Here is a 10,727-nt window from a genome sequence, read left to right on the forward strand (position 1 = left end):
AGATCATTTCCATCAGCTCTTGGTGAGACCTCCTTGCATTTGGAGGGCTCCAGTTCAATTATTTATCTCATTATTTAGTAGACGATTGGTGTTTTTAAAAGATGGGACAACAAAAATAATTGATTGAAATATCTCTCAATATTTTTATGAAGCATAATAAGGTTTTAAATAGTTAACTTGAAAACATAATCTACAGAAAATCTGCATAACAAAAATTCAGAAAAGGCTAAATGATCTCAACAATTAAAACATCCTAACAACTATGTAAAATTCAAATTCATTGTAAAGCTATTTAATTTATTATGCAAAAAAAATATTGGAGTAACTAAAACCAAATTCAACACTTTTCCTTTGCTATAGATACTATAACTTAAGAAATATTCCTCCTCAATTTCTGCTTTGGCAGTTGATGCTAAATTATATATGTTCATTGTTTTTTAACTTTAAAAATTTCTTCTTTCTTCTTGTTCTTCTTTATACTTTGTGCTAAAAAAAACGCCTTCAATAATTGTATCGTGTCTAAAAGATCTTTTGAAAGTGCTTTAATCTAAACTTTTGTAGGATTTGCAAAATGTTGTTGCAAGGATTTTTCTTCCATCACATATCACATTGCTTTCAAAATATGATTTTATCTTCAAGGATCAAATTTGATAGTTTTCATTCGTGAAAATTTGTGGGGCATTGAAAGAGAGATTACTGCTTGCAATTTTTTTAGGTTAAATTTTTTTGAAAAAAGCACAGGTTGAAAATAGCCCTAACGGGTTTAAATGGATTGAAAAATAACCCTTGCGGGTTCAAAGTAGTCCTAACAGGTTAAAAATGATATGGTAGTTCTTTGGAAGAACTCACAGATCCCGTAAGATCAATAAAGCTCTTGATACCACCGTTGATGTTTTTAAAAGTGGGGCAGCAAAAAGAATTGATTGAAATATTTCTCAATATTTTTATTAAGCATAATAGGGCTTTAAATATCCAACTTGAAAATATAGTCTGCAGAAAATCTGCATAACAAAAATTCAAAAAAGGTTAAATAATCTTGACAATTAAAAAAACCTAAAAAATATTTAAAATTCAAATTCATTTTAAAGCTAGGTAACTAATTATGCTAAAAAATTACTACAGTAACTAAAAGCAAATTCAACATAGACATTCTAGTGTATTATTCAGGTAGCGGTGAGTCTGTTCCAAATATCTATCTTAGTTCAGTAGAGGTTTCATACATAAGTTAGTGAATCAGTTGAGTCTTGATTTTCAAATATCATAAGCAATATTATTATGTTGATTCATACTTATATATCAGACTTTTCATAAAGCATGTTTAGAGGTGTGAATGTTTATCATTTTTAAAGCTTCTGCATAAGTGTATTCTTCTATTCTGCAGTAAGCCAAGTCAAGGGTTCGCTTGAGAAAAGTAATGGTTTTCGAGTGTCGGTCACGCCTAGGGCAGAGACTGACTACAACAAAAACACGTTTTAGCGGCAATAAATATACACATTAACAAAGAGTGTTAAAGCCTTTACCAGCATTAGTTAATTGTCATTGGATCCAATGTCTCTAAAGTCTTTTGGGACATATACAAAGAGTGCTAATTGTCGCTAAAACTACATATTTAGTGACAATTAAGCTATTGTCGTTAATTAATTGCCGCTAAAGATCATTTTGAGGTAGTGACTCGGTGTGTGATACAATAGGAGCTATTTGATATCCATGATACAATAAGAAATCTCTTGCCCAAAATTGGGTAACGAATGAACCCATCGTACCGATGTACGAAACAACCCAATTGACTCCACCAATAGGTAAAATAGTTCAAGGAACTTGTACCAAAAGGTTGGGCACATTCCAAGTCAAACATTACCCAAAACAATCCTACACCATACTAACTCAAGAATACCAATTTCAAGAATAGAACGAGAAGATTAACAAGATTACGATGTCACGACCCGAAAAGATGAGCCATGATGGAACTTACCATAATCCAGTAATAGGTATGTCAATCCATATCCAAAAATGACAAGAAACGTGCATATTGGATAGAAACATTAATCAACAAGAAATTTTAAACAAGAAAGCAAGGTACACTGTGGAAAAAAGAAGAACAATAACATAAATACAAAAAACAGAGGTACAAGATCCAACCCACAACCTGGTGGAAATCAGTACAAAGATACTATATGAGTAAAAATCTCAAAAGTGGACAAAAAGTACATATTTGTCTGGAAGACAAAAGAGTATCCAACAACTATGTACAAAAGAAGATAGGCTGAACTAGGACGCCATCATCTAACCTTCAACTCTGAAGTCCTCCGCAACTGGCCTGAATCAATGCTGACGACTAGCGCTAGGATCTACATCAAGTAAACAGATGCACAGTGCAGTATGAGTACCAAACAACAAGTACTCAGTAGGCATCATAGACCGAGTGAACTTGAAAAGTAAAATTAATTTAAAAAGAGAGAAAGTAAAAGCAACTAGAGGTCAAGCGAGCGAAATGATAATGAAATACTAACTACAAAGCACACGAGTCCAAGAAAGAACGAAAAGAATAGCAAGAAACTAGCTATTAACCTAACTGGGCCTATGAGCCCATAAGGTACACTCTTGCACAATTGAAAGTAAATAACCCAAATGGACTCTTCTAAGCCCGATGGGTAGACAGAAGAGCTACAACTATTTATGAATGAGAACTAGTGAAATCCAAAATAAGGGAGTGCAATAGTCCGGACCTCAAACCATGGCTAAGACATGCGAAGAACCCAATAGAAGCATACCACCAGATCTCAACCTAACAAGGGTAATGTGTCTGAAACTCAGACTCTAATTGAAGACGATGTACCTAAACCTTGAACCGCAACTATAAGATCAGCGTGTCCACGACTTGAACCATGACTATAAGATCCGTCAGGGAAGGAATACATAACATAAGTCATCATAATAAGGGCTACCATGAATTGGGCCCAACTTCATAGCTGCCAGAAGCCACTCTAAGCTTGAGTCCAAGACCAATCCGAAAATAGTCGAACGAAGCCCGCTTTCACAATCGAAAACATTGGGGCCATATCATAAAGAGAGTTATGGATGAAAGGTAACGAGAGTTGAGTTTTCGCCTAGCTAAGGTTCATATTATCAAACTCAAGTCTGCTATATCAATTTATACGGAGCTAAGTCGTCTGAAGTGACGTCTGAGTACCTAAAAGGCTTATTAACTGCAAAAGGCAAGTCTAAGGCAGTCACTAGTTTTTGTCTAGGCTAAGCACAAGAAAAAGCTACAAATAATAACATGAATTCACAATCACAAGTTCAATCTAAAGACCGGTAAGTCGTAGCCTACCTCAAAGTTGAGCACACATGCTCCAGAATCACTCTTCTATAGTTTCCCCTTCCAAAAGGCGTCCAATTGTTTCCACACTATTAAAAATATGAACACAACATCAATATAGACTTGTCGGCACCAAAATCACGAAATTGTGGGATCTGCATCAGAAATCCCAACATTGACTTTATTAATTTGGTCCTAATTATCTCAAGGAACTTGTGTCTAGAAAATGGACACAATCCGAGCTCGTAAAATAACCAATTCAGATCATGCAAACAAAAGAAGCCAATTCACCATTAAATCTCATAACAAAGAAGGAAGGAGGGGAACTTACAGTTCAATACGCGTGAAAAATGAGCCAACCAAAGTGCCCAAGCAATCCTCTAATGAATTCCATAAGAACACTGATTTCCCACAACCAAACGAGTTCTCAAAGCTCCAAAATCAAATACAACATAAGAGAAAATAATCTGAAAACTAAATTAACTTCATGTAAATGCCGCAAAAGTGTTCACTATGGCCGCTTAAGCAACATCACAAAAGAGATGACTTTACCACTAAAGCGGTTTGGCCATGTAGACTGCCTACCGCTAAAGCGGTCCCCTGGCCGCTTAAGCAAAGTTAGGGTCGCTAAAGCGGCTAGGCCTGAGCTGGTAGGTCTTGCTTAAGTAACACCCTGGCCGTTAAAGCGACTTTCGCTTAGGGCTGCTTGAGCATCTGCACTAACACAATACACCAAAAAATTTAACGAAGTCCTAACAAACTCTGCTTAGAGGCTTAAGATTGGTTTGGATGTCCATGCATGCAAACAAAATATGTTATCTCACTAAATTTGGCATTCCAGACTCAAAAGATATGTCGAAACTTCCAACTAAGGTTATCTCGACGAAAAGTGGGTCCCACACCCAAACTCCATTTAAAGTAAATACCCACAAGGTGACTCGGAATGAGTTGAGAAGCCTCAGAATCCATACTGAAGGTCCTTTTGGACCAAACTCAACGTTTCAGAGCTAATAAAATCGTCAAAATTGTATGTAGAGGTCATCCACCTGAAGTTTTGACCAAAGTCAACCATTCAAATTTCAAAAGCTCCAAAACATGAAAACTTGCACAAAAAGCAATCGAACGACCAAGTGACCGAACTGTCAATCCTAGCAAGTTATAAATGACTTATGGTCACTATAGGAATGCTCTAAATGCCAAAAATAATGGAATAAATAATAATGACCTAGAAGGTCATTACATACAAGTTTCGAAGTGAGATAATGCTCCCACACTTCCCAGCTCAACCACGACAATTCCCCAAATATGTCCCTTCTAATCGAGCTCAAAAGGGACTTCTTCTATGTGAAGAAACTGAGAGAGAAGAAAGCTATTAAAACCCAATGACCGCCTAGTAGACTTGAGGTCCTAAGTGCAGTGTTGTCTGTGTGGAAAGGGCCACGTAGTGGCGGAGGTCATGGGACCACCTCTACTCCATAGAAGAGGACCCTATCATACTAGAGCAAGATTGTTGAAGTGATCAAGCTCTGCAGGAGCGGGGCACCATTGGAGCCATAACTGGTATGGGTGGTATGGGTGATGTCAGAAGCCATAGCTGGTATGGGCTCACCATTGGAGCGGTTTCGCCAAAGTGAGCCAAGCTCCACGAGAGCAGTATCGTTAACAACTAATGTACCAGCAAACTAGGGATTAAATCTTATGTTTCAAATGGACCCTCAAAATTTGTTTAGAGTCCCACGAATGCAAATTGAATATGCCCCAACCTAAAACAACATTACAGACTCAATGAGACTGTCAAAACTTCCAATGGAGGTCATTTTGATGAAAATTATACCCCAAGCTCTATTATAGCTAAAAATCATAAGGTAGCTTGAAATGAGCCCGAAATCCTCAGACCCTAACCAAAGGTCCATCTAGACTAAAATTGGCATTTTGAAGCTAATGAAACAATTAGAATTACATTCGGAAGTTATATATTTACCTAAAATTTTTATCGAAGTTAAATATCTAAACATCAGAAGCTCCAAATCATGGAAACTAGCATAAACAACAAACAACATGTCTAGTGATTGTCATGTCAGTCCTACTAAGTCATAATTGACTCGGGCGGTTATAGAAAAACTCTAAATATAAAAAATATATGAAGATGAAAAAAATGACCTAGAAGATCATTACAACATCCACTACTAATAGGACTTTTGTCATCGAAAATTACATCAGAAATAAGTTAATTCCTCAATAGCTTATCTTTGAAGCAATTTAAGATCAGAATAAGATTTGTAGAATGGTACTTATCTGAGGGTACAAAGTTACAAACCTATATCTGGGGGTTTTGGAGGGGTAGAAGGTGTGGGAGTTGTGTTGTCTTCATCCATGGATGAAGATTAAAGTTGAATGTTAAATTTAGCAAAGTTTGTTATTTGCTATTTTTATTTTGAAAGCTTCATTTTATTTTTCTTCTACCATACTTCAAATTTCAGCTAATTTATACAAATGTCCCTTGCCCCAATTTTTTTTTTTAAAAAAAATAATTATGCAAATGTACATTAATTATTTAAAATTTATTGGATATAAATTCATTAAATGATTCAAATCATATTAAATTCAAGATATATTAATCCAAATAAATATTTTAAATTAATTATTTAAGTCTAATAAATATGGATTTATTTAAAGTTCAATTTCATTGGACTAATCCATTAATTTGAGCTACAAATGATGAGCCTACTTTGCTAAGTTCAATGTCATCTTATCCTAAAGGCCTTGTTTGGTATTATGTGTCAAATGGCGTGGCATGCCACATCAAACAAAGAAGTCAATAGGATCATGTCATGTGTCAGAATGATATGACATTCCTATTCCAATAAAAGACCAATAAAAATGTGTTACATGTACAAGTGATGTATTCCGACCAATCAAATATCATCATATCACTTAAATTTGATTGATCCAAGGACACCTGTTTCTATCACTACTCCTTCGCCATTTCACTTAAATTTGATTGACCGAAGGAAAATTTGTTTTCATCATAACTCTTCCATTCTACAACTATAAATAGGGGTCCTCATAATTCTAAAAAGACCCCAAAATTCTAACAAGAAGCTAGAGAAAGCTCGTGGATCAAACGCCGCAGATTTCTCTAAAAGCCATAAGTTCAAAAATTCAAGTACTCAAGCATTCAAATTCAAAAACAACTCAAGATCAAGACCACTGGATTCAAGAACAAACTCAAAAGGCCTTGAATTCAAGTACAAGTCAAGATCAAGTTCTAAACAACTCAAGATCAAGACCACCAGATTCAAGAATAAATTCAAGTACAAGTCAAGATCAAGTTCAAGAACAACTCAAGATCAAGACCACCAAATTCAAGAATAAGCTCAAAAGCCCTTGAATCCAAGTACAGTCAAGAACAAGTTCGGAATTCAAGATCAAACTCAAGAGCCCTTGAATACATAAATTCGAAAAGATGAATCAGAAAGTTGTAACACTCATATTTTGAAATCAATTAATACAATTGTTGCAGTATTTTTTTTATCCTAATTATTATTTTCCCGATTCAAATGTCATTGTCTACGATACACTTAAAAGATATTCTTTTAGATAAACAATCAGATCTAATATTGTTTATATATTTCTATCCAATAGACAAACATTAGATTAATCTAAATTAAGGTCTAAAAAGGCTTATAAATTTTAAAACGAACCTATTCATTAAAAAATTATCCCAACTTTAAAAAAAAATGATTTCCTCATTCTTTAAGGTTATTTATGGGTTTTATTTAATTTAATTATTTGTGGAGTCCAAGTTTCACATCGTATCAAAATAATTTATCTTTTCATATTGGATTTTTTTAAAAAAAAATTATAAATTTGACTGAGTGATTTTGAAAAATAAAATTCTCGAATTAGTGATTTTGTTGATACAAAATAAAGTTCAATGATTTTGTTACATAAAGAATCATATTGAGTAACCTTTTTGAGATATTAATTCTATCAATATTGGATATAAAATAAATAAATTTAAAATATCGGATACATATATAAGAAATAAGGAAATTTTATGCTCCTTCACCAAAAAGCAACTTTTGAACTTAAAAAGAATTTCTAAACATAAATTTATTAAAATATGTTAAGAAAGGAAGAGTGTGGTGTAACAAGAAGACATGTAGAATCTCGTAATAAGCAACAAAAGATGGGAACATCGAAGAGTCTGAATATGTATTCGAAACCTCCATTTGGAACTTTGGAATGTTATGCTAACAGAAGATACACATGTAACCCGGCTTAAGTTAAGGATAACGTTTTGGGAGAGGCAATTCAATTTTTTAATTGTGATGCATACATATAAATAATAGGCTAATGATTGTACACCTCAGACTTGAAGATAATAACAAATACTTGGTCATGGCAAATTTCTACAAAGAAGATGGTGGGCTCTTATGGATTTAAAGCTACTGTACAAAATAATTCAATTCATTCAGTTTATATATATATGTTCTAATGCTGCCTCCTACTAATATTTTGTTGCAGGAGTTTCAACATCCATTTCAGAAACCCCCCCTACTCATTACACAATCAAAATTCAGTCACTTTCTCTTCTAAAGAAGAACAATATTGAGAAATACACCTCTCCTTATTTCGAAGCCGGCGGATATAAATGGTGCAGCAAATTTATCCTAGCTACTGTAATCTAATTAATGTAACTACTCTCTTCAGTTATAAATTTTGTAAGTTTTGCAGGAAGTTGGTGTTTCATCAAAATGGAAACAAAAGCAAGAATAAAGCAGGGAAGCATGTTTCTGTGTATCTGATGATGGCGGATGCAACCTCACTAGCACCTGCAGGTTGGGAGGTCCATGTTGGTTTTCGGCTGTTTTTGCTTGATCACAACAATGACAACTACTTGGTCCTCCAAGGTCTCAGTTCTTAGATATACTTCAATTTCTTTTTTTTACACATAACAAAGGAAAAAGAATCAAGTCTTCTTAATTACAACAACAGATACATTTACTGGAAAGGGAAGAAGATTCCATGCTATGAAGGTGGAATGGGGATTTGATCGATTCATGAGTCAAGAAGCTTTCAACAATCCAGAAAATGGGTATGTTGTAGATGACACGTGTGTCTTAGGAGCAGAGGTATATGTCCGTCAAGAAAAGTTCCGAGGTAGACAAGACTGTCTCTCCATGGTGAAAGACCCCATTAGCTATAAGCACACCTGGAAGATCGACAAGTTCTCTTCTCTTACTGCAGATTGTGTAGACTCTAAGACCTTCATGGTAGCAGAACATAAATGGTACAATCACTCGTTTCCTTTATTCAAACAGGGTAACTAAATATCTGTCATATACATAATGGATATCTGTATCTATGTATAAACTTGAACAGGAAGATACAGGTATACCCCAAGGGCAAAGGGAGTGGTACAGGCAACCATTTATCACTATACTTGGCATTGGCAGAACCAACCAGCCTTTCTCAGGGTTGTCAAATATATGCAGATTTTACAATGCGTATCCTTGATCAAGTTAATGCCCAACATGACTTAGGCAAAGGTACTTAACAGCAGTCGAGAACTTTAAAAGTTAATGATGTAAAAATGCTGAAAAGATTAATGGATCATTACTATGTAATCATCATGTATACTACTTTTGGTTGCAGCCAACTATTGGTTCAGTGGATCACAGACGGTTTGCGGATGGCCAAGATTTATATCAATTGGGTATTTCAGTTTGCCAGGAGCCGGCTTTCTCGTCAGGGACACTTGTGTTATAGAGGCTGAAGTCACTGTGCATGGGGCTACTACTAATAAAATTATGCTCTAATTAGTACAAAGAATTTGATCATGACAGCAATTATTGTTGAGAGAATATTTTCTCTACTGTTTGGACAGACCAGATAGAAGAACATTGAAGTCATAAGTCTCATTCTGACAAATTGATCTGCCTGTATCAATCATGCCAATTTGGCATGCCATGCTAGTCCCGGTGTTCTTTCTCATACAAGTAATGCAAATGAACTACTACTATTTGGAATTTAAGCCCATTATTTCTCCGTTCTTGTTGTATCAATTAGTATTTGTTTAAAGTGAGGAAAATGATGCAAGAATGCCCTCTCCATTTCTCTCGACTTAGGATAGTGCATTTCCTAGTTATCACTTTATTTCTTTCGAGCAAATTCTAGTATGGAAGTGAAAAGGAAGACCCTCAGAACTAAAAGTAGAATTTACTTTACAACATACTTTAAATGTTCTCTCAAATATTAAAATAAATATTAAGTTTTACATTAAAAAAAAAAATTGGTAAAGTAATCAAATCATATTAGAAAAGCATCAAGAAGATGCAAATGTTACAAGAGAGCAAAAGAAGCTGCTTCAAACAAAACATGAAGCAAACTTACCTGTAAAACAGCCAAAAGAATTCCCTGAATATTCTACTAAGGTAAAGACAGGGAGCTAACAAAATTCAAAAAGTTATCCATACTGTTTACAGGGGAGAGAAAGTGCCAACTGAATAAACATTCCAAACATAGGAGTCGAGATTCCATTAAAGCATATGTTATTTCTCTCCTTCCAAAGACACCAAAAAAAACCATAAATGAACACGATACATAGATAGTCCATTACATAAATTCTGGGCTAATTATCTAGATAGTCCATTAAAGTTGGCACGATACATCAGTTAGACATTTTATCTTCAGTGATGCGTTGGAGGAGGCAGATGTGGAAATGAGACTTGACACACAGACCATCCCTAAGAAAGATAGTTTTAAGTATCTCGGGTCTGTAATCCAAGGAAGTGGCGACATCGACAATGATGTCACACACCGCATTGGGGTTGCTTGGATGAAATGGAGGAATGCCTCTGGAGTCTTGTGTGATAAGAAAATTCCACCTAGACTAAAGGTAAGTTCTATAGAGTGGTAGTTAGACCGGCCTTGTTGTACGGAGCGGAGTGTTGGCCAGTCAAGAAATCACATGTTCAGAAAATGCAGGTTGCGGAGATGAGGATGTTGAGATGGATGTGTGGGCACACTAGGAGGGATAAGATTAGGAATGAAGTAATCCGGGAGAAGGTGGGAGTGGCATCTGTGGTGGACAAGCTGAGGGAAGCGAGACTGAGATGGTTTGGACATGTGAAGAGACGGTGCGAAGACGCCCCAGTGAGGAGGTGTGAGGGGCTGGTCGTAGAGGGTACGCGGAGGGGTAGAGGTAGGCCTAAGAAGTATTGGGGAGAGGTGATTAGACAGGACTTGGCTCAGCTTCACATTACCGAAGACATGACTCTAGATAGGAAGGAGTGGAGGTCGCGTATTAAGGTTGAAGGTTAGTAGGGCTAGCGTGCTGTCCTTTCTCGCGAGGGTATGGGTTGTTAGCGTGTGTAGTGGTCGTAGCCTTTCTCTTGCAGTT

The 10,727-nt window shown here is 35.7% G+C and overlaps 1 protein-coding gene across 1 annotated transcript; it reads left to right on the top strand.

Annotated features, from left to right (window-relative positions):
* The first annotated feature begins 7,708 nt into the window (after window positions 1-7,708).
* On the top strand, window positions 7,709-9,717 carry LOC125876787 (uncharacterized). Its single transcript, XM_049558045.1, has 6 exons — window positions 7,709-7,748; window positions 7,850-7,979; window positions 8,060-8,235; window positions 8,321-8,615; window positions 8,708-8,874; window positions 8,981-9,717. Exons 1-6 carry the CDS (start codon window positions 7,724-7,726, stop codon window positions 9,142-9,144), a joined length of 957 nt encoding a protein of 318 aa, XP_049414002.1. The 5' UTR covers window positions 7,709-7,723; the 3' UTR covers window positions 9,145-9,717.
* Window positions 9,718-10,727: the final 1,010 nt, after the last annotated feature.

Source organism: Solanum stenotomum, chromosome 1, assembly GCF_019186545.1.
Source record: "Solanum stenotomum isolate F172 chromosome 1, ASM1918654v1, whole genome shotgun sequence".
Classification (NCBI taxonomy): Eukaryota; Viridiplantae; Streptophyta; class Magnoliopsida; order Solanales; family Solanaceae; genus Solanum; species Solanum stenotomum.